Here is a 17173-nt window from a genome sequence, read left to right on the forward strand (position 1 = left end):
ATTGCTCCTAAACTATTTTTAAGGTATCGTAGACTCGGTTTAAGACTCGTAAGTGTATTTTTGCATGGATTTAAATGAATTATTGATTGTTACCATTTAATTTTTATGTGTGATTCTGTTTGAAGTTATATGTTCTAAATTGTACTGTAATACTCCATAACCCTAATCCAGCGACGAGGACGAGCAAGGGGTGTTACATCACCTATCACTTTTACTTACTGTACATTTATACATCATCATGACATTTCATGTAACAATATCTTTTTCTTTCAATTTTGTATATAACATATTTCATTTCTCTATTTAATTTCCATATTCCATCACAATTTCTTATCACATTCACATGTCATTTTTTTTTCTAAATTTTTTCCTTGAGGCATCAAATCCACAAATAGAATTTACAATTCATTTTAATATATGTAACATGTTTCACCAATTAATATAATTTCTATAATTCAGAACTAATCTTTATTAATTCTTTTTACATGTTATTTTACGCTTTTAACATACTAATCCTTGTCTTTCATTTTTTCATCAAACATATATACATTATTTCACATATCATTATTTCACATATTTCTCATCACATTTACTTACATAAATATATAGTTCCATCAACTTTTACATCCTCTACAATTTAATGTTTTTTTATGCACTCTAAATATTTTCTCACATTTCTTTTAATTTCTTTATCACATATTACTTAATAAATACAATCAATTCATTATTTATTATATTTAATCATTATCAAGCCTTATTCTTCACTTATTCAACATATAAATTTGTTATTAAATATCATATTAAAATTATATTCATTCTAGCAATTAACTTCATAATCAAAACAAGTAAGATTTTAGTTGTACTTACAACTTTAGGCTTGAAATCAACTTTCTTCTCCTCCTCCCTTTGTCCAATTCCTTGCTTTATTTCTCTATTTGTTTATTAACTTCCTTCACTTTTTCTTCATTTTTCCATATCAAAATACACAATATTTTCACATTAAAAATTATGTTCACATATCATAATTCATGTCTTCTAATTAAAACTAACATGTATTTCAAGAGAAGTTGATAATTATTACCTCAAACACTGACATTCAAGTCTAATCTTTATTTTCTCTCTCCTCCAAAACTCCCATGAATGTTCTTCTCATGAAATTAATGTAACTATTATTCCTCTCCATTGATTTCACTCACAAATCATGAAGAAATTTAGGAAAAACTATATTAATTGATTTGTATTTGGTGAAGCACAGTGACTGATGGCTTTTATAAGCTTTTTAACCTTTTCTTTCTCCATTTTTCTAAACTTCTCCATCAATTTATCTATACAAAAATATTTTTTATGTTATTTACCATCTTGCCCTTTCCACGTAATTACAATTAAGCCATTAGTTTTTCATAATTATCTTTTCAATTCATTTACCATTTTACTCTTTCACTAATTCTATAATACCACCCATGTGTCCTATTTCCTTTTGGTATATTTTCACCTCTAGTCCCTCCTCCTTTTTCATCAATTTAATTTAATCATTCAACACCCAATTTTCTCACATTGTCCCAATACTTTCCATTAATTTAATTGGTTCCTAAAAAAATTTATATTAATATTTATATTTTTCCAAATATCTTCTGCACCTATCTTTTATATCTCATAACTCTTTAAATTTCTAATTTTCAAATTTCTCAAAATTTTGACTAATTTATTGTATTTTTATCACTGTTCAAGACTCTGAAAGTTTTTGGGGATGTTGCAGATACCAAAGACAATTTATCGATACTTGGTAAAAGGTATTAATACTTTTTGGAATTGATTGAAAACAAAATGTCAATTTGGCATCGATTTTAGAATAGGTATTAATATTTTGAAAATTATCGATACTCCATACTTTTTGGTATGGAGCAATACTAACTTGTTCTAAAACTCTTTTAACATGATTGAAAATGTTTAACTCAATTGAAACCATTTTAACTTGATTTTATCATTTTGCTAATTTTGTTTAATTTTAACTTTTATTCAAAAACATTTTAATTTGTTATATCAAAACATATTATCAAATAAAAGTAGGTATAACAAAAACACACAACCTATTCCTCGATCCTAATTCAATTCGTGGAGGCATTGCCCAATGTAAAACCCCACCAACAAGCACACCATAGCTTCGCCTATGCATTAAATGGTAGAAAAAATTTGAAACATAAACCTAAGATAAGGAGGGAGCTTAGTGATTTTTCTCCAAGAGTCACTTTTATTGAATTGCACCATCCTCACGACCTTGTAATCATTGGTCCTTTTAACGTAGTTTTTCTTTTAAATTTGTTTTGAATATAAAAAAATTCAATATATGTTTAGATTTGATTAATGATATATTTTTTTATATTGATTCGTTAGATCAAATTTTATTTTCAAATTTAGGTTATATTCAAATTGATATTTGATTAAGAATGATTGGTATTCAATTTTGAGTGAAATTCAATTTAGGAATCATGTGAAAGAAATAAGGATTTGGTTTATTTGGTGGATAAAGATTATGTTTCTACAATGAAGAATATGATAAGAGAGAAAAATAAAGGGGAAAAAGAAAAGGAAAATAAAGAAATAAAAATAAAAATTAAATTGTTCAAAGAAATAAAAGTATAGGGACTAGTTTTAATAAATGGAAAATATAGAAAAATTACATTAAAAGAAATGGAGAAGGGAAGAAAACAAAGGGAGAAGCAAAAGAGAATGAAGAATAAAGAAAAAAAAAGAGGAAAGTTAAAAGAACAAAAGGAAAAAAAAATAAAATTGCTCAAAATGAAAAAATATAGGGATCGTTTGTAGAATTTAACCTAAATTTTTTGTTTGAAATGATGGTTTAATGTGTCACATCAGCTTATCGTAACACCGTTAACGATAATTAATGGCTTAATGACTAAAATGTTACAAGACGATAACGTGATTAAAGACTTTTTTACCTAAACAATACAAAAAATAAAATTAATAACTGAAATGACATGCTCATGAGATTATTTACCAAATGGTATGGTTTTATTGGTGTCACCTGTCAAATTAGCAGCATCGAACTAAAATGTGATTATTTAAAGTATTCAGGGACTTGATATGCAAATTTTCCATTTTGAATGGCTGCTGGAAAAAAAAAGTGAAAGGGTGCTGAGCACCAAACATTAAATGTGACTAATTACCTTGTAAACCCTCCTTATTTATTTTTTTTATTCCCCTTCAACCCCCTACATTGTGTATAAACGAGCCATTAACCTATTTTTGTAGTTAAATAAGCCCTTAATTTATGATTTTTACTCATAAAATCTCTTTATTTTAATATTAAAGTAAATATATTTTACCTATATTTAAGGGCTTTTTAATATATTAGCCCTGCTAGACTCTAGGTTGTTGAACCTAGCACCTGCATTAGAACCGATGAAAACATAGATGGAAGGCTAATATACTAAAAAGCGCTTAGACCATTATACTTTGTTTAAACAAGCTTTTATACTATTTTTATAGTTAAATAGGCCCTCAAACTATGATTTTTACCCATGAAAGTCCTAAATTTTAATATTAAAGTAAAACTATTTTAAAAATTATAAACTAATTTGCATTTTATATTGATGTGAATTTGATGAAAATAGTTTATTAAATAAAAAATAAAATTTTAAAATTTTTTGAGAGTGATTATATACAACATTCTTAACTACTCTTTTGAAATTTTTGATTGCTTTTTTAGATTTTATGTTGATGTTAAAGTGTATATAATTTTTGTTGCATCAACAAGAAATTAAGATAAGAGCTTAAAATTCAAAATATATTTACTTTAATATTAAATAAAGGGCTTTTATGAATATTAAAATATATTTACTTTTTTTTCAGCAGCCACTCAAAATGAAAAATTTACATATAAGGTCCCTAAATACTTTAGATCATTATATTTCAGTCCGGTGCCGTCAATTTAACAGGCGGCACCCGTAAAACCATATCATTTTGGTAAATAATATCATGGCACACCATTTCATTTATTAATTTATTTTTTGTATTATTTAGGTAAAAAAGCCTATAATTAAAACGTAACTTTTTAAACATAAATAATTAAAATATAATTTGAATAAAACAAAAATAACTATTTTAACAGTTTACATAAAATATTATTAATTCTCTTTCAGCTTCTTTATCTCATTATAAAGAATATGCTTTAGATCTCCGAAAAAGCATAAGCTTATCGACGCTCCATTTCTTCAAATTCCCGAAATAAAAAAGCCGTTCAAATTTCAAATGGCGAATGCCGTCCATCCTAACTCCGGCTTCTGCTCCAAAACGATGACGTTCCATAGCCTCCGACCTCCCGTTCCACTTCCGCCAGAATCAGCTCCTGTTTCACTTACCGACTTCATCTTCTCCCTCCTCAACTCCTCCCTCCCTCTCCCACCGCCGCCGATATCATCGACGCTGACACGCGCCGCCGGGTCCTGTACCCCGAACTTATCTTTCGCTTAGAAAATCTAGCCTCCTCACTCCGCGCCCAATTCGGCCTCTCCAAAGGCGACTGTGCTCTCGTTTTCTCCCCTAACAATATTTACACTCCGATTCTTTACTTGTCTCTCTTCTCTCTCGGCGTCGTCATCTCTCCCATCAATCCAGCCGCCATGGTTCCCGAGATTCAGCACCAAATCCTGCTTTCAAAGCCGGTAATCGCTTTCGCCTCATCCGATTCAGCTCATAAACTCCCTTTGCTTAAACACGGGATCGTTAATATAGACTCGGTTGAATTCGAGTCGTTAATGGAAAATCAACGCGGAAAAAAGGAACGAGCAGGAATCAAAGTTAAGCAATCAGATGTCGCCACGATTCTCTACTCATCCGGTACGACCGGTCCGGTTAAAGGAGTTGCACTGACACACCGTAACTGGACAGCCAATATTGCCGGAGGGATGCGTCCGGTGAGGACGATCCAGACGGTCGGCTATTGTACGGTTCCGTTATTTCACGCTTATGGGATGGCGCTCAGTTTGAGGCTTATGGCGTCGGGGGAGTGCTTGGTGATAACGGGTGGAAATCGGAGATTTGATATGAGAAAAATGTACAGTGTCATCGAAGAGTATAGGGTTAGCCAGCTGGCACTGGCTCCACCTTTGGTTGTAACTATGGCTGGGGATGCTGAGGTAATGGACGGCTATGATTTGAGCTCCCTTGAAGTTGTCATCTGCGGAGGAGCTCATTTGAGTAAAAGTACAATAGAGAGGTTGAAAAATCGATTGCCCAAAGTTCAGCTGGCACAGGTAAAACTTAAACACCTTTTCAATTACTTAATTAGGCTGCTAATCCATTAATCGATGATTATATTATTATTATTTGAAGTCATACGGCCTGACTGAGACAACGGGGCGAGTGTTTGCCACATTGGGTCCGGATGAAACCCGAACAGAGGGTGCGACGGGGAAGCTAATGGCAAATTGTGAAGCCAAAGTGGTGGATCCTGAAACCGGTGCTGCTTTACCTCCTATGAAACCAGGGGAGCTTTGGGTTAGAGGGGATTTAGTAATGAAGGGTAATTATGAATTTGGTTACATTGATATCAAATACTTACTCTAGTGTCTTCAATTCCTTGGTTAATTTACATGTTTGATTTGTGGTTAAGGTTACGTTGATGATGAAGATGCGACTGCTGCTGTTTTGGGTCGGGAGGGATGGTTAAGAACGGGCGATCTTTGCTATATAAATAATCAAGGCTATCTGTTTTTTGTTGATAGGATCAAGGAGTTGATCAAATACAAAGGCTACCAGGTTGGTTTCTCGAGCTTTCCATAATTATGGCAAATAAGCTGATTGTAAGAACCATTTATATCACTTCACGTTGTATTTTTCTTTAAAATCAGGTTACACATCATGTGTAATCATTCTTCATTCACTTTTAAGGGCTTTTTTAAAAAGATAATGGTAATGGATTGGGCATTGATGGAACAGGTTGCCCCAGCTGAATTGGAGCATTTGCTTAATGGTCATCCAGATGTCGTGGAGGCTGCTGTTGTTCCGTATGTGACTTCCACTATTTTTGTTTCCACTGTTGCCATAATGATTCTTTTATCCTTCAATTTTATAAAAAAAATCTATTTTAGTGTTTTATTTTATTTTTCCTACGCTATATATTAAATCATTCAAAATGAATGAAAAGTAAATGTTTGCTAATTTTATTGATGTTATCACACGTGATTGTCATATTAACAATTAATGATTTTTAAAAATTTATATTTTTAATAATTTTATTTTTAAAATAATTTTTGTATTTTTTTGAATTTTTCTTTGAATTTTAAAAATTTAATTAACTGTTGACAGTGATAATCCACGTGTACGTCACATTAGTAAAATTAACAAATATTAATTTTTTATTTATTTTAGGATGATTTGATAAATAACACAAATTTAATAACTGAAAAAAATGAAAAATTAAATAAAACGACTTTTTATCAAAATTAAAAAAATAAATTATTATGCATATTTGGTTTTCAATGTAGGTGTTGAATGAACATTCTAATTCTATTAAATTTTCATAAGAGATAAATTAAATTTTAAGTCCCTTAATTTAGCATGAAAAAAATCATTTAATTTACTATTGATTTTCATATTTGTCATAATCTTTTTATCAAATTATATCAGTTAACTTCTATTATTAATAAAGTAAGCCACTTATGATAAATTTATTAAATAATTATTTAAAAAAATTCGTCCTCTTTATAATAATTATTTTTTATGATAATATTTTATTATAATAATTAAATTTGTTATAATATTGAGTTTTATGTTTTATTTTTGTTACCTATAACAGCTTTTATCTATAATAGTAACAATCATAAAGTGTAGAGTATACTATTTATTAAATTAGTTTTTTATAAGTAAAATTAATTTTATTCCTAAGCAAAATAAAAAATAGTGAATTTTAATTAAATTATTATTTCGATAAAATATTTAAATTTTATATAAAAATAATATTTTATTAAATGAAAATAGTCTTTAATAAATAAAATTACATTTGTAAATTTCATTAAAGATATTATCAAAATCTTACTAATTAATGGAGCGATGGTTAAAATTCTTTTCAGACACTTGTTTCAAACAAGTTCGAATCATATTACCCTCATCATTCATCTATTCATCTATTGTATTGTATCAAAAATATTATTATTAATATATTATAGTTTTTTAATTTAAAATTTTAAAAACTTCAAATATTATCTAAATGTTAAATGTTGTTATCGGTGTCTCAAAAATTATTATAAGTATATAACAACTATCTCTCTATAACATTCAAAATTTGACAAACAAATGACCTTAGTGATATGAGTATATTTTTGATAAATGAATTTGTGTCAAGCGAACTCATGAATAGTGCCAATTGGCAACATACAAATGAGAAACAGGTATCCGGATGAGGAAGCGGGGCAGGTACCAGTGGCCTTTTTGGTGAGACAGCCAGGCAGTAACATTGTTGGATCCGAGATCAAGGATTTTGTTGCCAAGCAGGTGTGAAATGGAACATGAAATTGTTATCTTTCCATGTATAGATATATATGGTGTTAAAAATTCTGAAAATTTTGATACCAGGTTTCTCATTACAAAAGAATACGAAGAGTAATATTCATTGATTCATTGCCAAGGAATGCCTCAGGTAAAGTGCTTAGGAAGGAGTTGGTTATCAAATTATCAACCCTTACCTCCAAGTTGTAAATTTCTCACTTTTTTTTTACATTTTTATCCTATTTTTATTTTTACTTATATCCTCTAGACTTCCATATCAGAGGAAAAATATGTCATCTTTATTGTTGTAGAAAAATATTGCAATATGTTTACCTACATATTGTATAATCAAATATTATTACATTATCGTAAATTAATTATTGATATAGTTACTTTAATTTTTATTCACATTCTGTTTAGATTTAAACTAAACTAGCCTTCTCTTTGTGTCACGGGACTAGAATTTAAGTCTAACAAACTGTACGACGTTAGGCGATTTTTTTACTTCAAATTCGCCTAAGTCAGTTAACTCTCGAAAGATGAGGGTTTCTCCTAGAAATTCTCTAAGGCATCGCAATAAAGTGGAAGCAAATTCAAAAGCAAAAGAACACTGAAAGAACTGAAAAAGCCACAAGAAAACAATGCACACTAGGTGTTTGAGTAAATGTTTTCAAATATATTCTTTAACTCCATAATAAGTGGCGTACAATGAGATTATTACAAAAGAGGAGGAAGACTTCTATTTATAGTTAAGCTCCTCAAGATCCAACGGTATAGATTTAATTACATTAACATCTGAGATTAATGTCTATCTACAAGATGAGAGTTCTAAGAGATTTAAACTCTATACATTTTTATCCCTTAATATTTACAATAATTATCCTTGTAACTCTAGTTTTACTAAAGTTTTTCATTGATCCACCAAAGCTTCAAGTAGATGGAATTCTCTGTGTTCCACGAATCAGGTCAGTCCAAGTAGATTGAATGAGCTTCATTTAATCAATTAACCTCAATGGGACGTTCTTTCTGCATTAGTCATGGGCTTTGATCCGTGACTCGTGACATTCTCTCCCACTCATTCTTACAACGCTCTTGTCGTGTCCTCAATATGACACTAGTTTGACCGTTTCAAAAACTTTTCAATGCCTCGATCATTTCCCAACTAGCCTCTCTGTCAAGTAGTTTTGCCCATCAGAGCATTTTCCTTGGCTTCCGCCACCACCTAACTCGAATCGTTTCTCTCCTTCGTACATCTTGTTCACAAGAGCCCACCACTCTTACTTGCTCGCATTCTAATTTACCTCAACTGTGATCCCCTTGATCCTCACAAATAGGTTTCGGCGTTCCCACATTGAGCATTGGGTTAACCTTGAGTTTTTCACCAACTCCAGTTTGTAAACCTCTCGACTTACTGGCTTTAGAACTCCACCCAAGTCTCAATAGCAGTACCATCTTGTCTCTCATTTGTGGATCTATGGCACCACTATAACAATGTTACATCAGTAAAATAAATTGGCGCAGTGTTTACCTTAGTAACATCTTTCTCAATGTCTATTGCATGGAAGTATTGTTCCATCATTAAAAGAAAGTTGTCCACATTCCTTGCGGACATTGTCCCCTTAAACTTTTTCGGTTTGGAAACATCGATTTTTCATTACTTAGGTCCTAAAGTCAACATTCTATTACCCAAAGTAGCTTTGTAGATAACGAGCTCCCCTTTAAGCTCTTTAATCTATTCCTTCAAAGTCGTCACCATAGCCTCAAGAGCATCATCTCTCACTGTCAACTTATCTACAGTGGAATTAAGCACCCCTTGCATCGCTTCAACATTTGAATCAATAGACTTTATCCCAAATTTCTTGAACTGCTCCTTCATCGAGTCTAGCTCATCGGTGCATCCCTCATCTACCTCGAGTGTCTCCCTCACATCCCCCATGGATTCCTCAAGATTAACCACTCGACTTTCTAAAGATGACAGCATATCCTTCAATCAATTAGCTGGAAGGAAAAAATTCGGTTTGAAAACGATTTTCTTGCACAGTGGAAAATTAAAATTTTAAAAATTGACCCGATTTGTGATATTTATAGTAATAAACTCTAAACGAACTCAAACCTGTGTTTTCAACTTAGCAGATGTTCGTTGTTCTCAGCTTTCAAACTATCTTTCCCGCTATTTTTGTATCACGAACTACTTCAAGTGTAAGCTCAAACCAATTAAATCGTAACACAAAACAAGAAAAGGTTTTCTTTCTTTTATTTGGGGTGAAAACGAAAACCTATTTTCTTTAATAGAAATCGGTATAATTTTTATTCTAGAAAAATATATTTAATAGTTAAGAATAAATTCTCTCTATTTTTCGGCAGAGTAACAATCTTTTCAAGTTGTATATTATTGTAACAACCCACTCGATGAAGTCTCGATATCTGATTTTTGTTTAGAGTGTTTTAGTGAATTAAGTGTACAGATGAGTAAGTAAATTTTTTGTTTTGATTAAGTATAAAATTCTTTATATGCACCATTTGGCAAACTCTTAGCTTGGCGAAGATCTGTGGTTTGACGGACTCTTTCGTTAAGCGTATGCCACCCAGATGCTTTGGCGAACTTGCTTGGTTTATTGTTGAATGGATTTGTTTATTATTTAATAAAAAATTTTAGTTAGTTAAATTGAGACTTAGTTAGAATGGAACTAAGTTATTGTAGATTAAAAGACTTAATTTTTTATAAGCGCATTTAATCACGAGAATCAAGAGTGTTAGTGGAATTATCTTATTTTTCTACTAAGCCTTGTCTTCGTGCTTAAGTATATAAGGAGAGCAATGCCTTCACCAAAACTCTTTGCGTTTTTTGTGTATTCATCTTCCTCATTGATCTTCTTTGTATTTTCTGAAAACCAAAGTCCAAAAAACCTGTTTGCAGTTGGGTTCGCTATAGTCAGCCAACTTATATGTTTGTCATAGCTCACTGGTAATTACCAATGAACCTTAGGTTATTTTTAAGGCTATTTACGTATTTTCGATTCTACCTGCATAAGTGTCAGACTGGTGTAATGAAGGAAACTTATTGGTAATGGGTTAAGTGTTAATGTTTCGTGCATACATGTTTAGATTCGATGAATTAGTAATATGATATGTTTAAATAACATTATTTTTAACTCAATTAGCTACTAAAGGTCCAAGTGACAAAGGAAAATGACCTGCTATTTAGACTTTTTCTGGTGAGTTCCTTCTTACTTCCATGTGTTGTGATTATCTTTACTTTATAATATTGTAAGATAAGTAATCTTACTCTGTAAAGGATGATCAATGTATGTGTGCATGATAATAGTTGTCTATCCAAAGTCATTAGTCTGAGTTCTATATGTCTAGGATAAGAAGTATGGGTCATTTTCATGTTAAGCCACTACCATCTGCTTCTAAAATGAATGATATGATATGGTATGATATGATATGAATTGATTTATAGAAATGGAGTTAAAAGAATTATGTTGTGTAGCCTTCGGTAGGGCAGATATATATTGTAAATCGGAATGGCATAACACAATTAAACATGCTATTGAATGATTCAGAAATGGGAGCTATAATGAGAGAATGTATAAGAATGAAAGGGAAACATCTTATATGAATTTGACTCTGAACTCTGGCGATAACTATTGGCGTTTTAACCGAGAATTCGTCATAACTAGGAATATTTACCTTGATCCATTTAATTCACACTAAACACCATATGGATCTATCGTACCATGTAGGCGATAACCTACTTTTCGACTTTGCTTATTCTTGATATTTTTCATGAATAAGGTCTCTTCCAAGTATCCTCATTTGTGAACTTGAATATGATACTTGTCTAATTGAATAAACACCCTTTTTTTTCTGGTGGGCTCGTACCCGTAATGTACCCTAAAATACTTATTCACATTAGTCTAATCTTTTAAGACACTCCAATTAATAGATAGTTCCCGGCGAACTATCTCCTACTCAGGTATCCCTTGGCGCTTCCACCTTTGGTAGTCCCACATGGTCTTCCTCGTGTTATATGGCCCTGATGGACTTCCGTTTCCTTCGCTATTTTCTGGTAAACTCTCCACCCAAGGTAGTCTTCATCGGACTTCCTCACTTACTAGTCCATGCGGATCCTCCTGTGCTATGTAGTCTTATCCGGACATCCTTTTTCTCTATAGATCTTTAGCGGACTTTACTGATCAGATTGTTTGAGCGATCCTCGCTTTAAAGTGATCCTTGGACGACTTCCCATTTTTTTGGCCACATCTTTTTCAATTTCACTTGAAATTTCAAGAATTCAATGAACTATTATGTACCCTTAACCAATGATTCTACAACACATATGGTGAATACTTGTTCTTAAGTATCTCCGAAGGAAATACCCCTTCATTTCCTATATGTCGCGTTTATTGCGCTTTTATCAAACTCCTCTACTTTTTCCGTTTGGCAAACCCTTCTATTTAGTACGTTTATCCGCGCTTCCATCGCACCTCAATTATTTTGTCAACCTACTCATCGCACGAGTTATATAGATATCTCTTTTTTATGCCTTGGTAGGATTCTTATTCGTTATCCTTGCAGACTCCGTTGTTACCATGAGTTGTACCTACTTGCCCTTGGATCACGTCATGGCTTAACCATGGTCTTTTGATTTCGAAGAATCGATAAACCCCTTTCGAAGTTTGCCTCAAAGGACCTATATATCATTTACACGATGTTGCCTCGAAGGACCAGACGATAACCGTCGTCGCGGTGTCACTCCATAAAGTTGATAGGCTGTTGTCACAGTGTCATTCTAGCGAGCCAGTAGATACCATTTCACAATGCTGCCCAAACTCCTTTGAATCCCCATTTCAGTCTACCTATTCCTCTATTACGCCAATTTTTCACATCTTCAACTAACTCGTCAATGTAATCCCCTCCTTACTCTGCATACAATAAACATGCATATCACTCAAGTCATTACACTTATTACTATATTATACAGTACACCATTGATTACTTAGTCAATACACTTAACATCCAACATACACACTTACACGGTATTATTCATACTCAACATTCTTATTACCATTTCCATACACAACAACAGTTTCAGACAAACTCAAACACAAATCATTCAAATAGTGCATTATCAACGATCACTTAGGGGTAGAGCACAAAAACTCACTTGAACTCCTTATTCCTTGTTAGCTTAGCTTTTCCAAATACTAGAGCCTCTATCGTCTTGATAGCTAAACACAACAACCATATATATATATTAAATTGAAAGCATTCAACCTTTTAAAACCTAGAACTCAGTTTATAGAATCTTGTTAGGAAATCCTTACTCTTACTCAACCCCTAATCCATAAGTACAAAAAGATAAGAAAGCTTACCGATTTCTCAAATTCTCTACTTCCAAACTTCAAATGTCACTATTACTGCTTCATGCTGAATTATCCTAATTTTCCTCTTCTTCGGAATAACCAAAGAAGACGATGTAGATGAGAGGAAATTGAAAACAAAATTGAGAGGAATTCATTTAGCAGGAATATCCCTTCTCACCTAATTATATAATTCCTCTACATGGTCTCTAAATCTCAACTAGCAATTCACCGGCAATCATTATGTTTCCCACTATGAAATTAGTCGATTCCATCTTAACCAATCCAGAATTGAAACCCAACTAATTGCTCATCAGCCACTAAAAAGTTCCATTTAATCAGCTCTCCGTCTCTTTTTTAAATTCGAGTCCTTAGAAGAATCGGGTGTGACAACTATTTTGTCATCAGGCAAACCTATATTCATATTGCTAGGAAGTAGAGTCCAAAGAGAATACTCCAATGTCACTACATTCTTGGCAACATGTCTTCGTTTGGATCTCAATAGGTGGGCAACTGTTATGATATGCTTGGAAATTGCAATTTCAAGATACTTAGCTATGCAGGGTTTATGGTAGAACATAAAAGACAATTTGTTTTGTTTTCTATGAAAATCTACAACTTTGACTCCTTATTTATAAATTTTTAAATTAAGGTTATGCTAGGGTTTTTAAGTAAAACTCGACACCCACGAGTGTCAATGCCATTTAAGTTGCTGTTAAAATTTAATTAGATTACATTATTCTTTAAAAAAACAATTGTTCAGAATGATTAAATGTTATCCTCTATTTTTTTTTTCTAAATTAGACTAATTAGTAATTTTAAAATTTAAAATATATCATAATAAACTCGACACCCATAAATTTCGAGATGCAACAATCATATTATAATAATTACCCTAATTCTAAAGAGGGCGAAAAATTTGAAGACGTTTACAAGCATCTTGAACTAAATACTCATAAATGTCAGATACTCGTTAAAAAAAAGAAGCAATATTCAGAAAATAATTTTCTGACACATATTAATAAAGAGCATCACCCGATTCCTAATTTCTCTTTTTCATTTTATAATTTTTCTTAAAAGAAATTAGTTTTTGTTTTTCCTTTTAAACTCCCAAATTAATTTTTGTTTTGTTTTGTTTTAAAAGATGTGGATGCTGTAATAATTTTTTTTATAGGAGTCCACTTGAAAAAAAGCAGTAAATATGTTTTCCCCATTTTGTTTGTGTCTTTTAATTTGTAACTAATATTATAATCATATACAACCATCCATCACTCCAACGAAAACAAAAATCTTGGCAAACATTTATTCACTCATTTTCCGTAACCATATAAAAAGCAACAAACATTAAATCAGATCCAAACCCTTTTTCCCACTCAAAATTAAAAATTGATAAATTTAAGTATTAAGCAGCAAACCGAAGAAAAAGGACACTTTCATTTCGCATCACTTTTAACCAAAGCTTTTAATAATAATCATGCCTTTAACTGCGATGCAAATTATATGAGTTTTTTTAATTATTAAAAGGTGACTTTGCTTTGTGGAAATTTACTTTGTAAGAATATATAGTGAAAATATCAAATATTATTACATGTGATTATCACTGCAATCTTGGATTTCAAGTATTTGGAGTATTGCCCAACATCGGTCTTTGCATTCTATTACTTATCACCAATGTTAAAATAAGTATTATGAATTATATTGTATCTTGTGTTTTTTATTCTATAAATGGATAAATTAGTATATATGTATTACAGTAAAGTTAAAAATTTTATTCATTTCTATTCTTAATATGTCAGTTTGAGGTACACATGACATGTTACATGTAACTGTTTGGTTATTTCACCAATCACGCCAGTTTTTAACAATAGAAATAGATTTTTTTAAATGAAGTAACTTTTGATGCAAGTTATCCATGGTATGCTTACCAAAATAAAATGTGTTTCCAAACTTTAAAACGACATAATTGATTGATAATATCGATAATAAATAAGAATGATTAAGATGGATGAATTAAATATCAAAAGGATGGTTTTGGCTAAAAGGACTATGAGAAGGATATTGACACTACAAAACTACAAAAATAGGGACGGAACTCAGAAATTTAATCACTTCAATGTCACTACAAAACCTGTAGTAAACTATTATTTTGTGGGGGGAAAACCCTCTTGAAGGCTCCCAAAACCAGTAAATACTCATTTTTGAAATGTAAACAACGGTTTGCCGACAATGTATCGGTTTAATTCAAAATGATTAACAAAAATTTGAGAAAAATAAATAAATGAACGAGGTAGGATCAAGTCCTATGAAGAAAGAACCTTCTGAACCTCAGAAGTGACCTCTTTTGGAGGTTTCTCCGCAGGAAGATTGGCAAGAATACCTTTGCTACCATAATAATCGATTACCTGCATATCGTCAAACTATCAGAATTTGTTTATAAGGTCATCACGGCCACAAAGAGTTGAGTGATTTTGTTATATTCCATGGAGGAAACAAGCATACCGGCTCAGTCTGTCGATGAAAAGCCTCTAGCCTTGACTTGAGAACTGCTGGGGTGTCATCTTTTCTTTGAATCAATGGCTCCCCAGTGACCTTCAATGTACAGTAAGAACAAAACGTGTTACATCACAAACCAACTAAGAACTGATAAAAATCCAGATTAAAATCAATAAATTGAGACTAACTAGACTAAAACTATGAAACTCAGAGACCTACACATGGTAAGTCTTGAACCTGGACACTCAAGACCCAAGGCCTCCACCTTTGCCAACTGAGCCAAGGCGTCATTGGCCTGAAGAATCCGATTTTACATATTCCTAGAGAGTGCATCATCATATTTCAAAAACACAACCCTAAAACCTGCAGATCCCTCTTACATATGTGATGAAAATTGATGGATCAGGTAATGCATCAGTCCAAATAAATGAGCCTTAACCAAAAACTCTAAGTATATCAAAGAGAATGCGTGTCATATCCTTTATTTGCTTAATCAACTCAAAAATGTTTGCAAACAAAGACAAAGGTATAAAGATCCAGACGGAGCTTGCAGATTCATTCTGTATCCATAATCATTTAATAGAAAAGACAAATGAAAAAGGAAACCTACATCATCAAGACCAGGAACTTTGGGAGGTGCAAATTTGGTGTGGTAGGTTCGGCCGCTAGAAGGATGAATCCAACGACCGGTGATCCTCTCTTCCAATATGGAATCATCGATGGCAAAGTTCAACACCTTGTCGATCTTAGTTCCCTGCTTCCCAAGCATCTCATCAAGCTATACATCAAACATAAGAAACATGGTTAAAAGACCCCAAGAGTAACCCCAAAAGATTAAAAGGGAAATGAAAAGAAGGGCACCTTCTGTGCTTGAACCACAGTCCTCGGAAAACCATCTAAAATGAAACCTTTTTGGCAAGAGGGTTTCTTCATGGCTTCATCAATTATCCCAACCACCAAATCATCAGAGACAAGTTCACCCTAACATCAAACAAAGCACATGTCCTAATATTATACTTCACAATTAGATTAATAATGGATCTGACTATCCAGTAAGGGGAAAGATATGATGTTACTTTATCCATGGCTTCTTTGGCCTTAATTCCAAGAGGTGTTTTGGCAGCAACTGCAGCTCTGAGCATATCACCTGTGGCTAAATGGCACAAGCAGTAATCATCCTTAATCATAGGCGACTGTGTGCCCTTTCCAGATCCAGGGGGGCCTGCAATTCATTGAATTTTGTCACTTCAATCACCCTAAGAAAAAATTAATTCAAACACTAGAAAAACCAAGAAACGAACCAATGAGAATGAGGCGTTTGTCTGGTTTGGAGGAGCACTTGAAACGGCGAAGTAGCTCAGTCATGATATCAACGGAAGCAACATCCTCCAAAGCCACAGCAGAATCCGCCATTTTCTTTCTGAAAAAATATTACTATGAATGTTATACACAAAACCAAACTGAAAGACTATATGAAGAGGAAGGAGGTAGGTGGAACCAGTGAAGATGATGTCCTGTTATTTTACCTTCAAACTGGCTTTTTAAGGTTTAATTTAGAGTTTCAATCCCTCTACTTTATAAGAATTGATAAATTAGTTTGTTTACTCTAATTTATTAGAATTTAGTTCTCATATTTTACAAAAAATGACAAGTTAGTCCATTTGCTAAACCTTTGTGTTATATCATTAGTCTAAAAATTAACAATTCAATAATTTACTAAATTATGTCACATTCACAATGACATTTTATTTAAAACATATTTTCACAATGATTCTAGGAAAAGGGGGCAAGCGTTGAGTTTATAAAGC

At 32.2% G+C, this 17173-nt stretch overlaps 1 protein-coding gene and 1 pseudogene across 1 annotated transcript; one reads left to right on the plus strand and one right to left on the minus strand.

Annotated features, from left to right (window-relative positions):
* Positions 1 to 4174: 4174 nt before the first annotated feature.
* LOC107921571 (4-coumarate--CoA ligase-like 9) lies at positions 4175 to 7914 on the plus strand (annotated as a pseudogene).
* Positions 7915 to 14945: 7031 nt separating this feature from the next.
* Positions 14946 to 16884, minus strand: LOC107921158 (adenylate kinase 4). Its single transcript, XM_016851031.2, has 6 exons — positions 16667 to 16884; positions 16442 to 16587; positions 16227 to 16346; positions 15976 to 16143; positions 15372 to 15461; positions 14946 to 15274 (listed from the first exon to the last, which is right to left on the minus strand). The coding sequence occupies exons 1-6, from the start codon at positions 16776 to 16778 to the stop codon at positions 15173 to 15175; spliced, it is 738 nt and encodes a 245-aa protein (XP_016706520.1). The 5' UTR covers positions 16779 to 16884; the 3' UTR covers positions 14946 to 15172.
* Between the last annotated feature and the right edge of the window lie 289 nt (positions 16885 to 17173).

This window comes from Gossypium hirsutum, chromosome D01 (genome assembly GCF_007990345.1).
Source record: "Gossypium hirsutum isolate 1008001.06 chromosome D01, Gossypium_hirsutum_v2.1, whole genome shotgun sequence".
NCBI lineage: Eukaryota > Viridiplantae > Streptophyta > Magnoliopsida > Malvales > Malvaceae > Gossypium > Gossypium hirsutum.